The 26,940-nt window shown below is 42.0% G+C and overlaps 1 protein-coding gene across 1 annotated transcript in view; it reads right to left on the bottom strand.

Moving 5' to 3' along the window:
- The window catches only part of mipol1 (mirror-image polydactyly 1), a 40,154-nt gene continuing 13,214 nt past the window's right edge, over positions 1 to 26,940 (bottom strand). The window contains exons 5-16 of the mRNA XM_051067786.1: positions 26,503 to 26,572; positions 26,236 to 26,279; positions 25,779 to 26,094; positions 23,714 to 23,819; positions 23,042 to 23,147; positions 22,213 to 22,339; positions 18,352 to 18,385; positions 18,092 to 18,262; positions 13,064 to 13,117; positions 8,462 to 8,556; positions 3,472 to 3,669; positions 1 to 438 (exon numbers count right to left, since the gene is read on the bottom strand). Of these exons, the coding sequence (XP_050923743.1) occupies positions 372 to 438; positions 3,472 to 3,669; positions 8,462 to 8,556; positions 13,064 to 13,117; positions 18,092 to 18,262; positions 18,352 to 18,385; positions 22,213 to 22,339; positions 23,042 to 23,147; positions 23,714 to 23,819; positions 25,779 to 26,094; positions 26,236 to 26,279; positions 26,503 to 26,572 (1,388 nt within the window). The 3' untranslated portion in view covers positions 1 to 371. The remainder of the gene's footprint in view (positions 439 to 3,471; positions 3,670 to 8,461; positions 8,557 to 13,063; positions 13,118 to 18,091; positions 18,263 to 18,351; positions 18,386 to 22,212; positions 22,340 to 23,041; positions 23,148 to 23,713; positions 23,820 to 25,778; positions 26,095 to 26,235; positions 26,280 to 26,502; positions 26,573 to 26,940) is intronic.

The following is a 26,940-nucleotide window of genomic DNA, read 5'->3' as shown; positions in this document are numbered from 1 at the left end:
TTATTGTCAACATTTTATTTCATGTCAAAACCAAAAAAAGAAAAACCTGTCCATACTTCACTAGTAGAAAATATGATAAAAGTACAGATAAAAACAAAGAAACAGCTGATTTACAGAATATTTCATAATTAAACCTGAAGACAGAAATGAACTACAAATCAAAAACGTGAAACTTTTAGACTGAAACCAGATCTCTTTTTTGGTTTTTACAATAGTTAAAGACACAAAACAAAGAGAAAGAAAAAAGAAAGAAAAAGGAGAAAAATATTCTAATGTGGCTTCATGATAACAATCAGATACGTAACAAAATGTATGATGATAACAGGCTGAAAACAGAAAATGATCTGTGATCAGTTTAGAGATATAAAAGATCAGATGACGGCTCTGAGGCTTCCTGTCCCAACTTTCTTCCTCAAAACCTCGACGAGACGCTCCAACCTGAAGAGGAGGAAGAGGAGAAATGACTTCAGACTGAAACCAACAAACTGGCGGAGGACAGAAGGAATGTCTGACATTAAAGACAGAATTCAACAAACAACCCTGCAGGACCTCTATCAGTCTGTTACAGGCCAGGGTCTGACAGAGTAATGGGTGAGTAGAGGAGGGAGGAGGGGTGAGAAAGCATTGCAGACAGACCAACAGGACAAAACAGGGCAGTGACAGGAATGTGTGAGGGGGGAGGGAGGAAGCAACGGAGGAGACTACTTACAGTAACCACATCTCTACCTACAGCGAGACTTGTCTGGGTTTCTGCAGTGACTTCCCTTTCTATCTGCAGTGATGTGTCTATATACACTACCCATGTTCCTACCAGCAGAGCATTTCTACTAATGATGATACTCCTTCTAACACATTGGTGTGACTACACTAAGTTTCTACCTGCAGTGATAATGTTTAAACCACATTTCTGTCTGCCTATGTCTCTCAGTTTTCTTGTTCAGGGACTTAGTTCTTATCGGCAGTGTCATGTTTTTATCAGTTGTTTTCCTACAGCAACCAAACATTTCTACATAGACATTTGATTATAATCTGGATGGAAATCTGTGAAGTTCTCTGTTTAACAGAGAATATTTGACAGCCTGGGTGCAGAGAAAGAAAAAGAAAAAGCAGGAAACTGAGATGAAGCTGAAATGAACAAGGGAGGAGTTGGAAAATTGACCCTGGATGACTTTCTAATACTCAGTGAGGCTCTCTCTCTCTCCCCCTCTCTCTTTCTCTCCAAACCAAATTAAACTTCCCGTCTCTAATAACCAGCAGATTTCTATCACCCCCTCCCCTCCAGAGAGCAAATATTCCTCTCTCCACTATTCAGAAACTTGGGAGGCTCTTCAGAGCCGGCCGCCCCCCCGCTGGCAGCCAAATTAGAGCAGAAAGCCGCGGGTTTGAGCCCAGAGGACGACGTGGGACGCAGACGGACGACTTAAGCTGTTTTCATCATGAATCTCATCCCTTCATCTTCAGGCTGATGAAATGAGAAGCAGCAGAAGAAGAAGTCACGTTATTCAGCATCAGACCGTCATTCTGCATGAGTCGAAATCTGAAGGATTAATTCTTCCTGATCAACTCGCCGGCAGAGACACTCACACCAATGTCCACTGAATATGAATCATCACAACCAAATCTCTTAAGTCCCACACGCTTACACAGTCTTTGAACACATCCCAGAGTCTCTGATGCCTGTTCTTAGATACAGCAACATGTTTCTGACGACAGGAAACACCATCCATGCTAACTTTTCACTGGTTTCCAACCTGTTTGGTTTGTTAGCCATAAAACAGTTTGTGACCACTTCAAACAAAGTGATTTTCATCTGAAACTGTTTAAAGCTCTGAAGAGTTCAAATTTCCTAGTAAGTCACAGGAAGAAAACAAGCATTACAAGAAAAAACTGAATTTTGTGTGGAAAAAAAGTATTTTGTGATGATTTAAATGCTGCACCTCGTTTCTGCAGACGCCCTCTGGGTGGATTCATTAGTGTTTTACTGCTGCACCTGTAGCTTTGGTGTCTAAAGAGTCCATGACTCAACAAACAACTAAACATACGTATTTCAGAAGGTTTTCAGAGGCAGAGTGATATCACAGGGTCAGAGTGCAGTGATGCAGCTACAGGAGAGTCAAACCTACCTATTCAGGTATAATTCACCACACAGGGCCATGCTCTGAGACTACGGAAACATTTTGTGGAATTTAACCAGACAACAGGAAATATACCATAGAACAAGACCCTGAACAAAGACTGATTTGTTTTTTCTCCTATTCTGAATAATTCTGAATATAATGTATAAAAATATTTTAAAGTGTCATCCTGGATTTCTCTCTGTTCACAGGAAGTTGATTTGGTTGTCTTCTGTCATGTGACCTCCTGACTACACACCTGAGCTAAAAAACAAGCTGTACAATAATCACACAGAGGAGAGAGCGCTGAGGAACTACAGGAGGATCTGCTGCAGAAAAACTCCTTCACTCAGTTCAATGTGGACTTCAGGGACTGTTCATAAAAGTGAGCGTTGGGAATAAAGTGCTCATCTGAACAGTGTTTGTAGATTGTTTGTCTTTTGTGCTTTTCTGTCTGAATTTTATAGTTTGAAGTATTTGAGAATAATCCTGGTTCATGTTATAAAGTTATCTGTGTGTAAAGTTCCTGCAGCAGCCAAGCATTTACTCTCATAACAAAACAAATATTTCTGACCAGATAAAAAGCAGTTTGTTCCTCAGAGCTGGAAGTTCACCTGGTTTAACCTGAACAGGTAAAACTCCAGCATGATGTCATCACCAACATGTCAACAGGTGTGTTGGTATTTAGAAAAGGTCACTGAATGTATGTACACACACACACACACACACACACACACACACACACACACACACACACACACACACAGAGCAGGTGATCACCCTCAGCATTTTCTCTCCACTAAAAACTATTTATTTTCATTCTATGATTATTTTCAGCTCAACAGCTAAAATATGAATCATTACCTCAGACTGTTTTAGGGCTGCTTATAATGATTATCTTTATTGATTAATCTACAACAATTTATTATAAAGGAAGCCTTCTATAAACCATCAGGTGACCAATGTTTATTACAATTTCCTGCAGCCCACAGTGAAGTCATGAAATGTCTTTTGTCCAAAAAACCCAAAACTATTTGATGGAATCAAGGAAAAGTAGCAGATTCTGTGGAATGATCAAATGTCTATACAGAGTATGGTCTATACCTGCTCTGTATGTACAAAGTTTCGGGATGACGTCTGTTGTGAATTGGTGTTATATAAATTAAAATTTACTTGAGACGTGGACAAATGTTTAATTGATTCGTGCTGAAACAGAAAGTCAAATACAAACTGCTGACACGACTGCATGCTGCAGTGTTTACATTTCTACACCAGAGAAACCACAGGACACTGATGGAGTGAAATCACAACAGACGACTGGATGAAAACATGTTGACAGGTGGAGGTAGAATCTGACCTGCGCACTCTCTCGCTCGCCTCTCGCTCTGCCTCCTGACAGCGTTGAAGCTCCGCCTCCACGCTCTGCTTCTCTTTCGACAGCTGCTGCAGCTGGACCTGGAGGGGCGGGGCCTGCAGGGGTGGGGCCTCCAACGAGCTCACCAGAGAGACACTGTCCCCAGACAACGAGGGGGTGGAGGTGAGAAGGTCCTGAGAGCTGTGGGAGGAGGGAGAACAGAGGATGTCTGTTACCAGTCAGTCTGACTGAAGCTGAGCTGTTTAACTCACAGAAGACAGACTCCACCCTCTGCAACGCAAACCCAACGCACCATCTGTGATGAAAACCCAGCACACCTCTACAACAAAAACCCAACACACCTCTACAACACAAACACAAACCCAACGCACCCTCTGCAACACAAAACCCAACGCACCCTCTGCAACGCAAACCTAATGCACCCTCTACAACACAAACACAAATCCAACGCACCCTCTGCGATGCAAAACCCAACGCACCCTCTGCAACGCAAACCTAATGCACCCTCTACAACACAAACACAAATCCAATGCACCCTCTGCGACACAAACCCAACGCACCTTCTGCAACAGTCAAACATCATCAGAGCATCAACACTGTCATCAGCCACATCACAGAGTCATCACTGCATCTTCACTGTCCGAGTCATTAAAAGGTTAAAACTGCTTCATCACATCTGTTCAGCTAAATGAAGCTGAAGGTTTTATTTGTTTGAAAACCTGAAGGAATCAGAATCAAACTAGGACAGGACTGATGATGAGTTCATGGATGATTTATCTTGATCTAAACTATATTAAATATGTCAAGAGGTTTGAATCCATGAGGTGTTTGATGGTCTGAGACTCAGGTCAGTTTCTCTGTGAGAGGCTTGTCTGAACAGAAACGACCCACTGCTGACAGACCGATAGATAATCAATCAGCTGTGATATTGATAGGTACTGGTCCAGGTTAATTGAAGGTAAACACAGAGACAGACAGCAGAGGATGGAGGCAGACTGGAGTCTGAAGGTTCAGATTTCATTTCTTCTTCATGTGAAACATTTGAAGTTTTCAGAGGATTCTCACTGTTTATTGTCTCATTTTTAAATCAATGACTCCAACAACAACAGTACAACAGGTCTCCATGGAAACCATTGGGGGTTATAGCTTCATCATCTGTATCTCTGTGGTCTGAAGCCTCAGTCTCAGTCTCCTACATTTCCCATGAGCACTGTGTCCTGATGAACAGCAAAACAGAAACAGTTTTAAACCAGCTGTATGAAGAAGAAGAATCTGAACTAAAACCAAACAAAGCTTCAGAAAACTTTCATCAGAACCAGAACATGTGCCAGATCTGTTCTCAGAGACTCTCCATATGTCAAACCCAGACCCTGTATGTGGACTATTGTGGTCCACTGAGCTCCTGAACCAACAGATAGCAGGTCAGAGGTCAGAGGTCAGGGCAGGGTCAATATGTTCCTGACCTGGATCAATGAGATTTCAGTCAGAAACTGATGTTTGACATGACAGAGCGTCTGATCCTCAGCTGTCAACCTGATGAGGGTCAGCTGAGATCTGAGGAACTGAGTAGGAGGAGGAGGAGGAGCTGTGGACCAGAGTCCAGTCTGGCTTTAGATCTACAGATGATCTGAATCAACAGAAATGATCTGGATACTGTTTGGAATCATGATGAGTTTACAGACCATCTGCAGAAACTGTAAAAAAGAGAGACAGAACTGGTGTCTGTGGATAATAAATAACAACAGTTAAAGGATTATAGAGTCAAATCTAACAAATCTCTGATGTGAAGAGAAATAAAAGAGAAATGAGATTTTATTTTTTAACACCGCCCCACCCCACCCCCCAGCAGCTCTGTGGGCGTTCAGCATCAATCCTGACGATGAATGGAGACTCACAGTTTACACAGCACGACTCACTCGTGATGTTACTGGAATCTATTCTTCTACTCGGGGTCTACTGCAGGCGCTCAGCCTTTAACAAACACTCTGTACATGTTGTTGTTAAACTGCTTCATTAATGAACCCTGCAGCTCTGATCATTTATCCTGGTGTTGGTGAACTTTACAGTGATGTCTCAGTGAAATTAAAGCAGTGAACTAATAGCTAGTAGAAATGTATGTATCAGCTGCTGTCAACAGTCACACTGTAACTGCAGCACAATCTGAAACCAAAACCAGAACCAAACCAAACCAGAGAGATTCTACTCAACAAAGCACTAGAAAAAACAGATTTGTCTTCTGGATGAACTGAAACCTTAGGATCATGAAGTAAACAGCTTAGTATGAGGGAGTGATGGTGCATTCACCGACCTCTGTACATTGTGTACTTTTCTGTTAACAGGAAAATATAATTATACAGTCAGTTCATTATTCAAAGAAAGAAAACAAAGAACTATGTAACTAGTCCCCCCCCAAAAAAAACTAGTCCCCTCACCTTTACAACAAGTTAATACACCTCTTCAACTAGTCACCTACAGCTGAATTTATCATCTTGTGTTCAGAGTGTAGTTTTTAAACTGGTTCCTTAAACAGCTTTATACACTGTACACTCTCCATCTGTGCAGAATACTGAAGTATTAAATATAATTATCATGTTTTTATCAACATGTTATTGAATCTGACCAAACATGGAGAGGTTTATTAGTGGACTGAGAGGTTTAAGATGTGTCATTGTTGCAGTGATAATATCTTTGTTTTTCTTCTCTTTTGTTTCTACCTCTTTTTAAAGTTCCTCCTTCTTTTTTGTAAAAACCTCCTGAATTACTGCAAACACAGACACCTCCTAAACTTCAACCAACTACAGACAGAAACCACCTGAACAGGTAAATACCTGAAAATAAGCAGTTTATTAGTATTAAAGTTTTTATTTATTCATACACACATAAACATACAATCAAACTCTAACACAAACATTGACACCAATAACAGACAGTATATCCAGCATACAACCATATAAACAAAGGCCTCTTGTAAATCGACATTTCCTTTTTTCACTTTTGAAACCACCAAATATATTCATCAGTACCATATCTACAGTTTTTCCATATGCCCTGCCTACAAGAAAATACGTTCCCAGGCCCTCCTAAAATGTTCCTCTTCGTTGTTAATTCTAGCCCACATGCATTTATATGATGCCATTTCTGACAACATTTCCATCCATTTTTTAACATCTGGGTCGACTGTACTCTTCCATACTCTAAGTATTGTTCGAGCAGCTGTGACCATCCCAACTTTTAAAACCCCTCGTTCATATTTAGATATATTTGGCATTTCTGTTTGGTCTCCGAGCAAGCACAGTCTTGGTGATACAGGTACCCCGACACCCAACCATTTACTCACATGTTCCAGTACTTTCTCCCAGAACAGGTACACTAGTTTACATCCCCAAATCACATGCAAAAATGTCTCTGTTTCACTCTGATATTTCCAACATAAATTATTTCCTGTTAAGGCTATTCTATGTAATTTTGAAGGGGTGAAATTAAATCTATGAGTTATCTTGTACTGAATAAATTTCCCCTTCGCCTCTCTCATGTGTTTCCCTGTATTTGATAAAATGTTTGACCAGTCCTCCTCACTCAAATCACACCCTAGATCTTTCTGCCAAATGATCCTCAGATTTTGACACATATTTTCTCGTAAACCATTAAATTTCTTGTAGAATATGGCTTATATATATGGTTAATATGGTTAACAGAAATGGCATGAAAACATTATTCTCTCACTTCCCTCTAATCTGTCAAACTGACTTTTGGTTTAATGTGGCAGGAGATATTTATCTGTTTACCTTAGTCTGACACTGGGTGTATACTTTTTGTTTACTTTGTATTCTGTGTCAAATTATCTGAAGGGGCGATAACAGTTGGGTATTTTTATTTTTATCTTTGTCAGGTATGGCACACATGGACAGTTCAGTTTGGCTGTAAACATCCCACTGAACCAGGATCCAAACACCCTCATGAACAGCATTGACCGAAATGCCCTCCTGTCCCCATGTGGAACAACGTGTACAAATCAACGCAATCCCTACAACATCCTTAAACATCGAAGAAAAAGTTCTGAGAAATTGGCAAAATTATGCTTATTTCTACAAACTAAAATTATGTAAAATGTCTTTGTTCCCTTACTGTTCTGTGTCTTCGGTATAAAGCTTGGCTGAGCATCCAACCTGCTCTGTCCGTCCATCTGTCTTTTAAGTCTGAACATATTCAACTCATTCAGTATTATAGTATAGTAGTCATATTTGTGGTCAAATGCTCGGCAGCACAAATATAATGTTACATATAAAGAAGGGTGCTGTTATCTAGAACACTTTTTTCTGTCTTGTATTTTAGACAGAAGATCTGAGTTTATATTTCACATCATAAGGAATCTTTAGATGGAAAGAGTCGGTGGCTGCTGCTTTACTAGTTACTGATTCTCACACAAACCAGTCACATGACCTGTAGAAACACAACTCACTGGAGAGACGGCCTCTTATCTGAAGTCCACTTACTGTTGGATTGTTTACAGGTACATACAGGTGTGTGTGTGAGCACAGTACAAAATACCATTAACCTGTCATATGACTCTACCAACTCTATTTGATCAGCAACTAAAACACGGTCCCCAGAAGCACAGAAACTAAACAGGGCTGTAGCTGAGTACATCTGTATGGACAACTTCACCTCTCAGACAACTTGAAAGTATTCTTGTCATTGTTGCTGCTTCGTATTTACATTTTTTTTTTTGCACTACCTCAGACAGCCTAAAAATATTGCTGTCTTTTTTTTGCCATATACATATACTTTACAGTTCTGTTACTGTATTTTTCTTTATCTTTCTTTAGTCTTTATCAACACTTCTTCTCGACTATTCGTTTTTGTCATTTTTGTCCCTGTGGTATCGAAAATGGTGTTGAGTATTTTTCTTGGTATCGGTGTTGTGTGTGAAATTTTAGTTTCATTACAACCCCCTGCTCTTCAGCAGTCTGACCTGTGATTGGCTCGTAGCGCCTGTAGCTCCGCCTCCAGCCGCCGCCTGTCGTCCAGAGCCCTGTCTCTCTCTCTCTGAAGCCTCAGCAGCTCCTCCTGGTGGTGACGGAGAAACACAGGTGGGTCAGTTTACCTCCTGACTGAAAACAGCTGCACAGCAACACAACAACAGTTTCAATCAGTTTAACCTGAACAAGCTGTGTGTCGTCAGTGTGTGACGCTGCGATCTCACTGGCTACGAACCCTATCAGCCATCAACTAAAATTAAGGTCCCTGATTCAGTGTGAAGGTTTCAAACATTAAAGTGTGTGTCTGAGCTGAACTCGGTGTCTGTGTGTTTGTGTTGTTGCCATTGATGTGAACAGATCAAGACGTTGATCTCAGAGAGACTCTGTTTAAATAAAGGACTAATTAACTCATTAACCAACACGAGTGTCAACACTCTTCATAATGAGGGTCTGAGTTTTATCAGCGTGTGTTTAACTCCTGATTTACTGAGGCAGCAGCTCATTACATCAGATCAGAGACAGGAACTACAGGTGCATTCTGGGAATAAAACAGCTCAGTGGTGGGAGAGAGAGAAGACAGGACAGGAGAAGACTAGTGAGGACAGGTGAGGACTGGTGAAGACTGGTGAGGACAGGAGAAGACAGATGAGGACAGGTGAAGACAGGAGAGGACAGATGAGGACAAGAGATGACAGGAGAAGACAGGAGAAGACAGAAGAGTACAGGAGAGGACAGGTGAGGACAAGAGAGGACAGGAGAAGACTAGTGAGGACAGGTGAGGACTGGTGAAGACTGGTGAAGACTGGTGAGGACAGGTGAGGACAGGAGAGGACAAGAGATGACAGGAGAAGACAGGAGAGGACAGGAGAAGACAGATGAGGACAGGTGAGGACAGGAGAGGACAGATGAGGACAAGAGATGACAGGAGAAGACAGGAGAGCACAGGAGAAGACTGGTGAGGACAGGTGAGGACAGGTGGAGGTCATGGTGTTCATACTGAGGTAGATGGAGGAAAACATTCATTATAAACACAAAGAGCTGCTGCAGGGTTTGAACCTGTGGGTCGATAGTTACAGGACGGTGGATCTATCTGTGTCTTTGGTCAAACTGTGAGGAGGTTACAGCAGGGATTACAGACCTGATTGTGATCTGGATCCTGGCCTCCTCCTCCTCCTCCTCTATGCTAATTAAAGCCCTCAAGGTCTGTGAGTTTAAAGTGAGACATCAAAAGAGAAACCAAACCCACAGAGTCAATATGTGTCTTCTCCAGCCGGGCCAGAGGAGACGCTTCAAAAGAGCCACCGACTTATTAATCAGAATAATTTCCAAATGAGATGATGAGGAAGCAGGAGCGACACCGAGGTGACCTTTAACATGAGGAGTTAAGGTCAACGAATTGGGGGGGGGGGTAATAACACCAACCCACCTGGACCTTTAACATGAGGAGTTAAGGTCAATGGAAGGGGAGAAGGGGGAGGAGGGAGGGGGTCCTTCAGGATGTGGAGGTGGGGAGACACTGGATGAGGAGGAATGGAAGGGTAAATTTATTTATTTTGAGAGGAACAGGCTGGGGGGGGGGGGGTGTCCATCAGGGTGTGGACGTGAGAGTGGCAGAGGGGTGAGGAGGAAATAAGGGGCAGGGGTGAGGAGGAGGAAATGAAAGGAGCCTACTCTGACCTTTAACATGAGAAGTTAAAGGGGCAGTTCAAAACAAATTAGCCCCCAAATTCTGCCCCCCAGTCAGTGACGATTGAAGCTGGTGTATTTGATCATTTGACTCTGACTGTTTTAACTTTTCTGAAAAAAACATTTTGACCAATCAGATGCCGCAGAATCCTCAACAGTCCATAACACCAAAGATGGCGGCCATATGACACAGTTCCCGCCCCTCAGCCAATCATGTTGATGCACTGACGCACAGCTGAGGGTCATGACAGTTTGAAGAGACAAGTGGCTGCAGGCAGACTGAGCCTGAACTAACTGACTGAGGGCCTTTTCAAGATGGCTGCCGAGCACCGACACTTTATTGTAACGACCTCTCAGTTGGTACATTCCATTTTCCTGAGTTCCCAGTCTGAAGTTTGAACCTGAACGCCTCCTGAGAGCAGCCCCACCAACCCCGACATCAGAATCCAAGATGGCTGCTCCTCACATCAACAGTAGTGAACACTCTGCTAATGTTCCTCTTTATAGCAGCTCAGTCTCATTAGTTTCACATGAAGTCAGTCAGACACAGAGAACTGTTCAGGTTTATTTGTGGACATGTTGCTACGCTGTTTGTAGCGCGTTGTTATCAAGTGTTGCTAACAACGGCTAGTCTGAGATACGTTTGAATCAGTTCACCTTCATGGTTTAATGTTCCAGGTTTGAAATGTGAATGTCTTTTTAACAACATTCTGAAGTTTTTATGTTAAACTCTAACTTCAACGGCTCAGGTGTTCTTGAAAGGGAACTATAAAGGCTCTGTGAGCGTCCATGTTTTTCTGACTTCTCAACTGGAACATCTTTAACTCGTCTGTGACGTTACTTCAGTCACCCGTTAATGAGCTCCAAACACTCCACTGTCTGAAGAAAGTGGAAAAAAGACTAAGGTCCTGGTCTAAAGGTCTGGTTTAAGGTTCTGGTCTGAAGGTCTGGTTTAAAGTTCTGGCCTAAAGGTCTGGTTTAAGGTTCTGGTTTAAGGTTCCGGTCTAAAGGTCTGGTTTAAGGTTCTGGTCTGAAGGACTGGTGTCTGGTTTGGGCTTCGGGGGTTGTGGCGGCTCTCTGCTTGTGTATCTGTTAATTGAATGGCAGCTGTTGGCGTTTCTGAGTGAAATTAAAAACCTCTCCAGGCCTTAATCCCCCGGAGTCCCCAGACTAATTAACAGGCTGAGTGCTACATTAATAACAAATCTAATATGTTTCACAGAAGACAACAGACACAGCAGAGCTGCAGGAAGACAGAGAGAGGAGAGGACACAGAACTGATTCTACTGATTCTACTAATTCCATTGCTTCTAACTGCTTCTAGTGAGGATCTGATATCTGACTGAAACTCATCACTCACAGTTTAACACTGATCAATCACAGAAACATTGAAATATTTTAATCAATAAATAACTGAATAAATTCATGGGGACTGGGAACACTAAGAATGGGAACACTAACTCTGGGAACGCTGGGAACACTAACTCTGAGAACACTGAACACTAACTCTGGGAACACTGGGAACACTGAGAACACTAACACTGGGAACACTAAGAACACTGGGAACACTGAGAAAACTGAGAACACTAACTCTGGGAACACTAAGAACACTGAGAACACTGAGAAAACTGAGAACACTAACTCTGGAACACTGAGAACACTAACGCTGGGAACACAGAGAACACAGAGAACACTAACTCTGGAACACTGAGAACACTAACACTGGGAACACTGAGAACACTAACTCTTTTAACATCGAGAACACTAGGAATACTGAGAACACTAACACTGAGAAGACTGGGAACACTGAGAACACTAACTCTGAGAACACTGAGAAGACTGGGAACACTGAGAACACTAACACTAGGAACACTGAGAACACTAACACTGGAACACTGAGAACACTAACCCTGGGAACACTGGGAACACTGAGAACACTAACTCTGGGGACACTGGGAACACTAACCCTGGGAACACTGGGAACAGATATCAGGTATTTTTCTGGTCTTAAAGTCTGGTCTTGTAGTGAAGTGAACCCTTCACATGAAACCTGCACTGACATGTTGTGTTTATCTGATATATTGTATGTATGATGTGATGTGTGTGTAATGTGTAGGTATCTTTGTGTAATGTGTGTGTACCTTTGAGTGATGCTGTGTGTTTTATCTGAACTGCCAACAGACACCACAACTAAATCCTCTGTTAGTTATCGTGATCGTGACTTTGTGTTGGTGAAAAGTAACTAAGTACATTTACCAGTACCAGTATAGTAGGGAAGTGTAATTTCATGTTACTCTCTACTTGTAATCCACTACCTCACTGCACTAAGTACATCTGACAGTTAGTTACTTTTCAAATTCAGACTTTTAATGAGAAAACATGACAAACTTCATTCAAACCTCAGATAAAGTCAATGAGATCATTAATGACACATCAGCAATCACACTGGTTCTGATCTGGACTGGAGGAGACCTGGACTGGGTCTCTGAACAGAACCAAGGTTCAGGAACCAGAGATAATGTTGGTATGAAAACAGCTAACTGTAACACACACACGTCTTTCTATAGTTGTGAGGACACTCGCTGACATGATGCCTTCCTTAGCTCCAGCCTAAACCCAGACCTGATTCTGACCTGAACCCTAAAACCAGGTCTGAACCCCCAAACAGAACCCGGCCAACATGTCCCCACAAATATGGTTCATCCACAAAACAACAGAAAGATGTACACGTCCTCACACACTCACACACACACAGCAACCCTGTTTGAATAACAAGTTGTTGGCAAACAAACGCTGCAGCGTCTCCACGGCAGGTTGTCATGACGACGGAGAAGACATCCCATCATCACCATTCAACACAGAGACACCAGTTAATATGCAAGAGAGAGAGAGTGTGTGTGTGTGTTTACCTTGGTCGCCCTCTGCTCTCTCTCCTCAATCAGATCCTGTTCCACACGTTTACACTGCAGAGAAACACAACCAGGATTATTGATCTGATCAGTTTGATCAGCAGAGTGTAAAACACATGACGACCTGCAGAGTGAAGACAGGAAGTCACACCTGCTGACAGGACTGATGATGTCATTACCAGAGAAAACACCTGAGATCAGCTGTTCAGTACAAAGTGTACTCTGAAAGACACAGTCTGAAAACTTATGTCAACATGATATTTCACTTTTTTTAATAAACTAGCAAATTTTATAAAGTTCTGATATCAGTTTGCCATTATGTGAAGTGGTCCGAATACTTTCTGAGTGCATTGTACGTTGAAGTAACTTCAGTCTAAAGTCTGTTGTCATCTCTTCCTGTAAAACATCATCAACCACAGTCCTGAACGACTCAACTCCTTAACCTGTTCAAAAACAGCAGGATGGTCCTTTAACATTGTTTCTGCTCCATTCAACTTTTAATATCGCGCAGCATGCAGTTCAACACCTGTTTCACAGTCATACCAAGTGAGAGTTACTGAAGATAAATAATAAGGTCTACAATCATTGTAATCAAGGTGCATTAATTTGTTGACATCTCTATAATGTTTGCTGTACATAACAATAATTCACAGTAATTTATTCATTGATGTGACCTCATAAACTGTTCACACCTGGACTCAGATAAGAGGTAGAGAACTGACTGATGGATTAACCAATCAAATAAATAATCAGTTTGTTTGTTTGTTGTTCATTCTGAGTGGATGAACTTCCTTCACAGTAAAAGTTATAACTGATGTTTCTGTCAACAGCAGGAGAGTAAAACATATTCAAGACCTTCGTACATAAAATGTAAAACCTTCCAAGGCCTTTCTGAGGGAAGTTAATTCACTGCTTGTTTAACAAGCTGCCTTGCCTGTGGGAATCAAACCAACAACCTCTCTGTGAGTGCTGCCTTCAGAGTGAGTGGAGCTGGGCTGGTCCAGGTGAGCCTTAATAACCTGTAATTACCTGATATTAACACAAAAAGAAGCAGAAACCTGCAGCTGTCATATGAGATGGCTGGAGAGAGAGAGGGGGAGAGAGAAGTAGAGAATGAGTGGGAGACCCCTCCCCCTCTTTTCCAATATTTCCCAGAAGTCCCGGCTGTGGCGGGCGATAATCCCTGAGAGATGAGGAGAGGGAGCGCGGGATCGGCGAGCAGCGGGGGGGAAGGGGAAGAATCCTCCAGTGTGGAGTGCTCTCTCTCTTCTTCTCCTCCGAGGATTACGGCGGCATTTGAAACATATTTCAGTGCAGCACTGCAGCAGAGCGAGGGCGGGATTAAGGTGTTACCGTGGAGGGGTGGTGTTAACGCAGAGGGGCGGGGTGTTAAAAGATGGAGGAGCTGTGATATTGGTGGGGGTTAGTGACAGAGGACTGGGTGATACTGAACAGATATGAATACAGCCGTGAGTTTGGAGGGTTAATGGAGGTGGGGGGAGGTAAAGGGGCAGGGGCAGGAGAGGTAAAGCTGGAGATGTGTTACAGTGATGCAGGTGTAAAGGTTTGATTCATTTCTACAACTAATACTTCATTTCTACAAGTGTCACTTCATTTCTACAAGTATTACTAAATTTTTTCAACTATCACTTCATTTCTACAAGTGTCACTTGATTTCTACAAGTATTACTTCATTTCTACAAGTGTCACTTCATTTCTACAAGTGTCACTTCATTTCGACAACTATTACTTCATTTCTACAAGTATTACTTCATTTCTACAACTATTACTTCATTTCTACAAGTGTCACTTCATTTCTACAAGTGTCACTTCATTTCTACAAGTGTCACTTCATTTCGACAACTATTACTTCATTTCTACAAGTATTACTTCATTTCTACAACTATCACTTCATTTCTACAAGTGTCACTTCATTTCTACAAGTGTCACTTCATTTCGACAGCTATTACTACATTTCTACAACTATTACTTCATTTCTACAAGTGTCACTTCATTTCGAAACTATTACTTCATTTCTACAAGTGTCACTTCATTTCGAAAACTATTACTTCATTTCTACAATTACCACTTTATTTCTACAAGTGTCACTTCATTTCAACAAGTATTACTTCATTTCTACAAGTGTCACTTCATTTCTACAACTATCACTTCATTTCTACAAGTGTCACTTCATTTCGACAACTATTACTACATTTCTACAACTATTACTTCATTTCTACAAGTGTCACTTCATTTCGAAAACTATTACTTCATTTCTACAATTACCACTTTATTTCTACAAGTGTCATTTCATTTCAACAAGTATTACTTCATTTCTACAAGTGTCACTTCATTTCTACAAGTGTCACTTCATTGCTACAAGTATTACTTCATTTCTACAAGTATTACTACATTTCTACAACTATTACTTCATTTCTAAAAGTGTCACTTCATTTCTACAATTATCACTTTATTTCTACAAGTGTCACTTCATTTCTACAAGTACTACTAAATTTTTTCAACTATCACTTCATTTCTACAAGTGTCACTTCATTTCAACAAGTATTACTTCATTTCTACAAGTGTCACTTCATTTCTACAAGTGTCACTTCATTGCTACAAGTATTACTTCATTTCTACAAGTATTACTACATTTCTACAACTATTACTTTATTTCAACAAGTATTACTTCATTTCTACAAGCATTACTACATTTCTTCAACTATTACTTTATTTCAACAAGTATTATTTCATGTCTACAAGTGCCACTTCTTGTAGAGTTCTAACTTCTCTTGTAAAGTACTGTTACATCCCTCCTCCTCGCAGAGGAGGAGGGATGTAACTGACTGTTGCTATGGTTACCAGTTTTCAGCTGTGCTACTGCAGGTCTGTTGCCGTGGTGACATCAGTCTGTCAGTCACAGTGAGGGACCAGATGAAGGTTTCTGACTTGATCTGATCTTTTTTTTTTCTATCAGACATCAGGGGGAGGCGGAGCTTCTGAGCCCGCCACCTGCCGCAAAGCATGCTGGAAGCTCCACCCCCCCTCTCTCTCTGTCATCCCCCCCATCAGTCAGACCTCTCATCTTTTTTCATTTCTACTCGCTCTGCTCTCTCAGACCATCCCTGTCTGCCCCCCACCCCCACCCCCGATCCTCCCACAGAGAGCGGTATATGAATCCAGATGAATTGTGGGTAATAAATCCAGCACTCTGCAGGTTTTTGTAATAAACTCTGTGAACTGAACTTCGATAATAATCAGCCTCCAGAGGAGAGACGGGGAGAGGAAAGTCTGGATTTTCTTCTTCAGATTTAAACTTTTTAATCAGCTTCCGAATCTTCCTCACTTATTGATTATTTATTGACATTCTGATTTTGATCAAAAACTCAAATCAGACAAAAACTGTTCGAAAGAAAATGTCTGACTAAGACCAGAGAAAATCTAAAACAAACACTGCTCATAAACCATCAGGATAAACACTCAGCAGGTCTGAGTATCAGTAAGTTAAATATATTAATGATCTATTTTTAACAGTGTCCCAAGCTCTCATCTTTTAAAATAACATGGATGAAAAATTCTCATTAAAATGGAAATATTTACAATTCAATAACAACTGATGAAGATCATGTGGTATAATTGAAAGCTCCTTATTTTACAGTACAGTTTGTAGAAGCTGTTGTACAGAAATATTTTGAAAGGATGTGAAAAATCAAAATGATGTTATTTTATTTTCTTTTATTATTTGTTGTTTTCTGTTCAGATCAGTTTCAATTGAAATATTTTAGCCTAGTTCAGTGTGTTTTTGTCATATTTGTGTTTTTAATTCCAAGTCATTTCCACTGAAGTTCAACAATATTTACTATTAATTTATGCTGACCCTAATTTACGTTTGGATCACATAAAGGCCCAACCAGAGCTGAACACAGTTTATAAAACTTCACATCCACTTACCTGTCGTACCTGTAAATACACTGCTGCTCAGATAAGCTCAGATAAGAAGTTTTTATCTAAACTCTTTATGTCTCAAAGAACATCAGACAATATTTTATGTGATTCTCTTTAGAGATGAAGATAGAGATGAAGAGCAGGGGGACAGAGTCTGGACAAAAATCCTTGGCCGGGAAAAACAAATAAAAGATGAGGTGTCAGTCTGAGCCTTCAGGTGATGTCATCCAGGTGGACGATCAGGAGACACCTGGAAAGCATCTGTCTGATTCAAATATCTGTGTCCATCAGCAGCTCCTCTGCCTGCATACGCAAATATTCAGCAGAGAGATTCCATTCAAACAGCACACACACATACAGGCAGGCAGTGTGAGTACAGAACACACACACACACACACACACACACACACTCAGGTGTGAGCAGACAAATAGGTGTATAAACAGCGGCTGTTCAGCAAACATCAGCCTCCATGTCAGCTTTGTCAGGTCGACTCAATATTTGTCTCCACACCACTTTGTTTTCACACCATTCAAAATATTCATGTTCCGATTGAAACCGCAAATATTTGAGGTTTGGGCCACCAGGGCCACCGTAACCTGGCTGCCACGGCAAGTGCCTCACAAACCGGGTTAAACAGATGACTTAGAGATGGTGTTTCCTGCAGACAGACTGAACTCTGAGGTTCTGACAGACAGCAGGACTGAAGTCAGACATTTAACTAATTCAATAAAAACTATATCATCAGACTGAGATCTCAGGGACCACAGAGGAAATGACATAACGACAGTACAAACAGCTCGTTTCTTTTTCTTATTAGAGGCTTCACAAATACTAGTTTTTGGTTGTTTTGGTCGTCCCAAGGTAGATAGTAGCGGACTAGTTGAGTCCCGTTGGTTAAACAGCTTCAGTTCCTCATGTTGGATCAGAGCTCAGATCAGATACTGAACGGACTCCGGTGAACTCGTCTACCAGTCTCTCATGTCTCAGCAGTTTTTATCAGCTCGTTTGTGACAACTAACATAATGACACCTTCAAGTGATTAACACACAGGTAAACAGACAACCAGACAGGTGTGGACTCACCTTGGCAACAGAGCCATCTCTCTCCTCCATCACAGCCTTCATCTCCTGAGCAGTGATGTCATTTCGTCGTTGCCGTGACAACTGCAGACGTTGAACCAGAGTTGAACCGAACTGCTCGACTTCCTGGACGGAGTCGGCATCACAAATGCGATGAAGGAGCTCGTCCACATCCTGAACATAAAAACACTGATGAGATTATCAATAATACATTTGTGTTTAAAATCTAAAATCTGTAAAACAAAGTGTAAACGTGTTTTTACCATGTCAGTGTCCTCAAGGTTCACGTTCTCCAAACTGAGAACACACAAACACAAATAGTTTCAGTGTTATTGGTAAAACACAGGAAACAACAGCTGACTGATCAGCTGGTGTCCTGAGGTAGAAGGAGACGAGTTAAATGGCTCTCGATACCTAAATGTTCAGTTCAACTCTTTCACTGATTCTGCAGAAGGTTTGAATGTTTGTGGTTTTTCTATTTCAGGTGATTGAAAATTGAAGGTCAGCTCTCTCTGAGAAAATGGTCACAGCAGCGATCCATATTCAGAAGATGACACATGCTACCTGAAAACTACCAACATCTCCACCTGAAACCTACCTAAGATTTGACTGAGGTTCTGTGTCAAACTGTTTCAGCACATTAGAATCTGAATGTAAACAGTTTTAAATGTGGATGATAATGATCCTGCTCAGTGTTTGATCACTAACACAAATATCTGAGGTTTATTTTCTCCGACTTTGGCTTCATCTTGTATTTTTCCTTTGTTCTGCAGTTTACAGATTTTTTTGCTTTTTCACCAGCTTCTTATTGAAATTTTGGATTTCTGTTGATATTATGTTTATATGGTCGTGCTCAGTGTGCAATATGAGGAGGGTGAACTGGGGCCTACTAGTATTTTAATCCGGCCCTGCTCAGACGCCCCCATCCACCACCCCCGCCCCCCGGTGTTCCCACTGCTGACCAAATTAAACCTGGACCTCAGCAGCCTGTTAGATGACCTGAGCGTTGCAGCTTAGCAGCTGTGCAGTAATTTTGTCCTGCGCTCCCTGAAGTCCACCTGAAACTCTCCATCATTTTAAAATCATTGTAAAGCTGCGAGGGCGTCGGCCGAGTGGACTCCTCTCTGTTCAGGAGTTTATTTCTCCCTCTGACAGCAGTCATAATGGTGGACGTGGAGCTGGTAACTAGCTGATCTCCTGCCTCTCCTCCTGGGAAGCTCTTTTCATTTAGCCTGCTGCTGTTTTGCTGTAATAAACTGTAATAAGGTGGCCGAGGCGGCTCCACTCTGCAGGGAACAGCAGGTAATGAAAGACTGGCCGCCTCCAATAAAGCTCCTCTAACACCCTGCTTACAGCCCATCCAGCCCGGCTCAGCTCGGCTCGGCTCGCTCCACAGCCGTCATTAACACTCCCACTCACACCTCGACTCAACAGAAACACCGCCGCCGCACGCCATTAGTGGGATCAGAGGATCTGAGAAAGAATAAAATCTTTCATCGTTTCTGAAAAGTTTCACGTTAGACTGAATATTTCACATCTGCAACCAACAAACTTTCTTCATGTTAAACGCACAGAGACACAAGGGGCATCCACAGCTCTCAGTCTTTTGCTTTTGACTTCAATTATTCTCAGAACTCAACACAAAATGTTTTTAAACTTTTTGTACTGAGACAAAAAAAGTCCTTTTGAGATTTGAGTCCTGAGATGAATGGATGATTATTAGGACAGAAAAGAAGAAAAAACTCACATACACACAAACAAACACACACACACACACACACACACACACAAACTGAAATTCATTTTTGGATTTATTTGCTTTTTGGAAAATAATAGTAGATAATAGATATAGTAAGAGGGAAAATAAAAGCAGATTGTGACACTGCATCATTTGAATAACTGAAAGTTTACAGACCCCAGTTATTTCGAAGAGGAGAGAAAAAAATGTCACTGGACATAAAAATAAAATTAGTGACGACTAAAAACATTCAGGAGAAATGTTAAAGACTGAAAAAGCTAAAACAAGATGAGGACAGTTTAATGAATGAGGTGTTCATTAAAGCTGAACCTACTGCAGGGACCTGATCCATGACCCAGGACCTGAGATCAGTCTGATCAGGTCTCTGATGACTGAGCGACTATTATTATCATCATCATCATCATCATCACAAGACAATATTGTTCGAGGCATTGTTCGAGGAAATATTCTGCTGACATGAGGTTAAAGCAGCACTGAGGACTAAAATCTCCAGGACAGACCTGAACCAGGACAGACCTGAAACAAGAGTAAACTGAAATCTGAGAGCGACTCGCAACAGCTTCTGTGTCCAGCGGCGTTATGGAGCAGTGACACACACTGTGTACAAACAATCATGTGATCTGTGTTTTCAGACATGTGAGTATGGACGGAGCTATAACACTCATCATCTTTAAAATGAAAACATACGTCACATAAACAAGTCTTCAGGAAAACTCTGAACTCACAACAGAGTCTCAAACCAGATTCTGATAATTATCATCAACTGTGGAAAATGTTCAGGATTTCGTCTTAACAACATGTGATTGTCTATATTTATATAACTGGTTCTACTGGTCATATTTTTTGAGGGTTAGGGTTAGGGTTTTTTGAGAGAAGTGGTTAAAAAAGTCTAATCTAGAGCTGAAATCAATTTGTTGATACACACAAAAAAAATTTATGAATATTTTTATTCATCCTCCAGGATTTTCTGTTCTTCTCTGTTTCTTGTCACATTAAACTGAATCTTTTAGGGTTGAACAAACTTTAACAGACATTTTCTAACATTTCAGACCCAATCAGCCGAGTGATGGAGAGAAGCAGCAGCAGATTATTGGATAATGAAAATCATCTTTACGTCACTGAACTCTGACCACAGAGAATGTTACGTGTTTTACTGACAAAACAATGAATCGACCAGAGAAAAGAATCAGCAGATTGATAGCTGAAATTAATTGATGAAGTAATTGATAAATGCAGCATTGAACTTCCACAGATATTTGATGAATAAAACGAATGTAAGCATAGAAAAACAAACAGCGACAGCAGCAGCCTCACATTATTCATACACACACTTCAGCCTAAAACACACAAAAACACACACATTTACAGAGGCATTACAGGCCGCTCTGTCCATTAGGAAAACACACACACACACACTCTCAGTCCTGACAGATGGAACATGCTCTTCCATATTCTGTCCCTCATAAAAAGGATTGTGGCCTCCAATATCAATTACCCTCTCATCCTGGGAGGGAGGACAGGGAGGACCGGGTGGGGGGCTATCTCTAATTACATTTTCTGGTCTATTTGGTGGCTCCTCGAAGAAGACGAGAGCTTGTTTCACAGCTCTTAACGAGACTGAGGAGGTGAATAATGAAGAGAGGAGGAGGAGGAGGAGTGGGGGGAGTAGTAGTTTGTCGTTTTCCTCCAGGTGAACACAGTAAACATGTTTCACATGTAAATAAGTGAATAAACATGTGGGAGGAAACAACAACCTCTCCCTCTGTTTATACAACAAACAAACAACCAGTCGCCTCCTCAACACAAACCGGCAGCTCAGCGCACAACAGGCCTCCACATATTTATCACCTGCCTACATTACCCACAATGCACCTCTGACAGTTATGCTATGCTAATAGGTGCTAATGAGAGGGGTGGGGGCTACAGAGGTCTGGTGAGCTCAGGAGGTCCTCAGACCCGACCAACTCAGGTGACATCACCTGAGGACATGGGCAGATTACTAAACAGGTCCACCAAGGACAGGACCAGGGGCCCAAAGGGTCAACGGATCTTTGGACCAGGATCTCAGTTTGAATTCACTGACTGACTTCCTGACAAAGAGAGACTCAAAACCCCCAGTGACTGGAACCAGTGGTAGAGGCCATTAGCTTCAGAGGACAGTGTTGCATTGTGTGTGACGGCCTGTGAGATGCTGAACCTGCTGTTTACCGACACTCTGTAGGTCAGAAATAAAGATCAACATCGTTATTGATCATCAATCTGTCTGCAGCAAATACAACACATTTAAAATGTCTTCTTTCAACACTGATGTCATTCTGTCTGGACCAATCAGAAGCCAGAGAATGTGTGGGTGTGTGTGTCGTACTCGGCAGTTTGCTGCAATCGTCGTGCACGGAGCAGAGCCTCGTCTCTCTCCTCATTGGCCAGCAGAAGTCGTGACATCAGAGCCTGATCTCTGTCCCTCTGAGCCGCCAGCACCTCCTCCAACACCACTGAGGAGACAAGGAGAGGAGGAGGAGGAGGAGAAGAAGTGGTGGAGAGAAGGAGGAGAGATGAAGAGAAGAAGGAGAGATGGAGAGGAGGAGGAGAGGTTGTGGAGAGGAGGAGGAGAGTTGTTATTACAGGGTTTTTAATGTTGCTCATTTAGACTCAAACTGAATCTATTAATATGACATAGCTGTGGTTACGTCATATTTCTGCTAACATAACTGTGGTTACATTACATCATATTTCTGTTAACGTGTTAATGGAATTCAGTGTTGCCTCCTGATGCTGTTTGTTTCCATCAGTGTGACTTCACCTCCAACAACAACGAACAGTTTTCATCAGATTCAAGTTTTTTCTCTTATTTCTGTTTTTATTCAGGTCATTATCGAAACAAAAGATTTTCTGTTTCTGTGATAATCCTGGAAGATTACACACACACACAGCTCAGTTAAATCAATATTACATCTGAGTGTGATTGCTGGTTAAACACACACACACTGCTCTGTTAAACTAACAACTGCCTCGTTAACTGTCACCTCGTTACCACTGCTGTTGTTTTAATTACAGTGTGTGTGTGTGTGTGTGTGTGTTAAACTGCATTAAAAATATTCAAATATTTAAGAAGTTGAGGTCGGATCAGATCTGATTAAGATGGGAGTAAACTGTAACATACACGTCCTCCCTCTCCTTCCCCTCCCTCTCCTCACCTGCAGGTCTCTCCCAGCCTCGAGCCTCCCTCTGCTCCTCCCTCAGCTCCTCCTCCACCTCCCTCCTCTGCAGCTCCTTCTCCTTCTGAACCAGCTGGTCCTGCAGCTGAAACACAGTCAGGAGTCAGTGTACCTGTGAGAACCTCCCTAATGGTCCTGCTGCAGTAACCTGAACCTCAAAGAACCTGAACCTCAAACCCTGAACCTCTGAGAACCTGAACCTAGAACCTGAACCTCAAACCTGAACCTAGAACCTGAACCTCAAACCTGAACTTCTGAGAGCATGAACCTCTGAGAACCTAAACCTCTGAGAGCCTGAACCTCTGAGAACCTGAATCTCTGAGAGCCTGAACCTCAAACTTGAGCCTAGAACCTGAACCTCTGAGAACATGAACCTCAAACCTGAAACTAGAACCTGAACCTCTGAGAGCCTGAACCTCAAACCTGAAACTAGAACCTAAACCTCTGAGAACCTGAGTCTCTGAGAGCCTGAACCTAGAACCTGAACCTCTGAGGTTCTTTTAAACCAGGATGTTTCAGACAAATGTCAGAGGAGAAGACAGTGGAACAGACTCTGCTCAGTATTTTACTAATGAATCTGGAAACTGTCTGACCATCTATATGATTTGTACATGTGGTAAACAATAAATTCTGATAAGATTGTGTGTTTACCTTCTTGTTGATTTCTCTCAGAGCGTCGAGCTCCTTCAGAAGAAACAAGATGTTTTTGTCTCGATCAAAATTCTGAACTCGACCAGATGAGACGTCCTGATGAAAACTGAAGAGATGACAGGAGCCAGTTAAAAAACAGATTTCAGCACAGATCAAACATGATCAGGTCACACTGATCATTGATCCTGTTATATCAGCAGGTTTCTGTTCTACATCAGTCCCAGCTGATTCTGAGATCAGGACCAGGACCAGACCTGTGATCCAGGACCTTCAGACTCTGTTCATCTTATTACTGGTTTATTTAACAGGGATAGTTAATAAACATCTGTTCTTCATCTGAAGTGTCTGGACAGATGTTTCACAGTCACTTCTTATTAAATCATCTGTGATCCTGTGAGCAATATTCATGTAAACTTAATCAGGTAACAATTAAAACATTTGTTTAAAACACGGGGAGCAGTGTCGATTAAACAAATGTTTTAGCTCCACATTCATGTCAGTGTTGTACTGGTTTACTGGTTAAAATCCAGAGCTGACTGGATGTTTGTGTCTCACACTCTGGATTGGGTTGATTTGTTGTCGGTTCTGGTGATTTCTGTGTTTTCATCCTCTCATCTCTTTGTTGTTTTGAGACATAAATCAGTATCAGTGGAGATCACAGGCTAACACTCAGTAGTCGATTTTTATTTTGAAACGTGGGTCACTTCCTGTGTTTTTGGAATAATAGAAAATATCATCCTGTCCTGCAGACATGATGAACAAACGATCTGCAGCAGGTGAGCTGGTGGCCAGCAAGGCTGTGATTGGTCAGGACTCCTGTGACATCATCTCAGTGTGTGTTTCATTAGAATTTCACCTGTGTGTAGTCAGGTCAGGTGTTTTAACCTGAGGTCATGGCCTCACATTATCAGATATGAGGCGCAGAGATGAAGGCAGCAGGTTATGAGGCGTTGCTTTAATAAGCACTGACTGATGTTCAGCTGTAATTCTCTCATATCACCTTAAAGGTCAGGCTGCTTCTTAGCGTAATAAAGCGGGTAAATAAGACACTGGAATATGGCTGACACTGTCTTCTGTAATTGACTGTTTCTCACTTTATAATATCAGCTGCTTCTAATCAACTTCCCTCTCTTCCCGCCTCGACTGCTTTTACTATCTTTCTATTTCTGTCTCGCTCTCTAACGCTGCCACTAATCAAATCAAATCTAAATTTAATAGGTCACATTTCACACAGTGATGCAACTCACACTGCTCCACACATCTCATTTGAAAAAGCATCAAAAGAGACAAAAGAAGAGAAAAACACGAATTACAGAATCTAAAGAAGCTGAGGAAGTTTAATGAAAAGCAATAAACTTTTTAATAAATCTGCTCACTGGCTCCAAACAGCTCAGATTAAACATCTCTGAACGACTAAAGAACATTATGGAATAATAAGATTATTATTGTATTGATTATGTGTAATAATCTATAGCTCTAATAGATCATTAAAATACGGCTGAGATTTTATTATTGTTGGTTTAATGCCACAGCCTCTGTCTCTTCATTATTACACTGATCAATTATCTGTTATTGATCTCTGATCACTGGTGTTCTCCTCTCTGGCTGTGATATTGATGATTGATCATCTTTATTTTTAAAAGGAAATGCTTGAAACTCTTCGTGGCCTCAGCCTTCACCCAGAGACGGGTGGAGACAAGCTTCAGCTTCAGCTTCAGCTGCTGCAGTAAACATCAGGGAAAAAAACCAGTGACTTTAACTTTTCTTACATGAACATATTCAATGTTCTGCTCTCATTTTAAAATGAAACATCTGTCTGTAACTGTCTGTCTGTCTCCTCTTACTGATTACATGTTGATGGATGTTTCCACTCCTTTCAGTTCTTCTACCTCTACAGAAACTTCACCTGTTGTCTTAACTTCAGGTTCATTGGTCATTTCAATTTTCACAACTTCAACTTCTTCTCCTGTAAAACTACATTTAACCTAAAGTGACATTTCACCACATTTTATTGTTACTTTTAGTAACAGCAGCAGCAGTATTAGTAGCACTGCTGCACCCTCACCTGTCATCAGCAGTGACCAGGTGTTTTCTGAGGGCGGAGCTTCCAGGACCTCTGGGTGCTCCACCTCCATCATGGTCGTCTTCGCAGCTGCCTACCCGAGGAGAGGGGCCTCTGCTGGGGGAAAGGTCCATCTCCACCTCCCCTGCCCCTCCTGGAGACCTGGAGAAGAGCGGAGAACCAGACGTCCTGTGGAAGACGGGTGAGACAGGAGAGACGGACGTCCTGTGGAAGACGGGTGAGACAGGAGAGACAGACGTCCTGTGGGACCGAGGGGAGTGAGAGCAGGAGCTCAGAGGGTTGTGCAGGTGCTGAGGGTCTGAAAGGACAGAAAGACAGAAAGACAGACAGACAAACAGACAGTCAGTGTCATTTCAGAGCAGCAGAGTTGCTGATGGTGAATGGAAGGTAGATGGATGGTGGATGGATGGTGGATGGAGGGTGGACGGAGGGATCTTACCCTGAGGCCACTCGGTGTGGTCCAGGCTCAGGCTGGTCCCTGATCTGTAAACCAGGGCAGCAAAAGAGGTGAGTCAGAAACTAAATGGGTATGTCCTCTGGAGGCGGACCCTAATGACGGAGGTCTCCATCCACCTGGAGACCTGCTGTCTTAATAAATCAAGACCTGAACACAAACATTTACAAAGCTGCACATTCATGAAGAATCATTTTCATGACAAGACTTTGAGCCTGTAGGGGGCGTCAGACAGCGATGTGATGATGTCACCTGTCAGGGCTGCTGAGTCGGACAGGTGAGGGCAGACGCTGTCGCAGTTCCACGTTCACTCTGGGATTAGCTGAAAAACAGAAACACGAGGAAACAAACTGTTAGTCCCTTGTTGACTTGACAACACCTGTCTGTCTCTCACCAGTCTCTTCCACCTGTCTGTCCCTCACCTGTCTCGCTCATCTGTCTGTCTCACCTGTCTGTCTCCCACACCTGTGAGTGTGAACCGTCTGTGTGTATTTTGCTGCTTACTTTTGACTTAACAAGCGTTTAACATGTGATCTGCCAGCATTTTAATTACACCTGATGAACTGAGCTCTGATTGGTGGCTTCTTTAACAAGAGCCATTAAATGTCCTTAACGAGATATTAAGGCTGTGTTTGCTCTGCTGATGAGCTGCAAGTATTTATAAAGCTCAACATGAAGACAGGATTACTG

This window comes from Lates calcarifer, unplaced genomic scaffold, assembly GCF_001640805.2.
Source record: "Lates calcarifer isolate ASB-BC8 unplaced genomic scaffold, TLL_Latcal_v3 _unitig_2006_quiver_642, whole genome shotgun sequence".
NCBI classification, from domain to species: domain Eukaryota; kingdom Metazoa; phylum Chordata; class Actinopteri; family Centropomidae; genus Lates; species Lates calcarifer.
The sequence above is the reverse complement of the archived record's forward strand: the minus strand, read 5'-3'. Positions and strand labels throughout refer to the sequence as shown.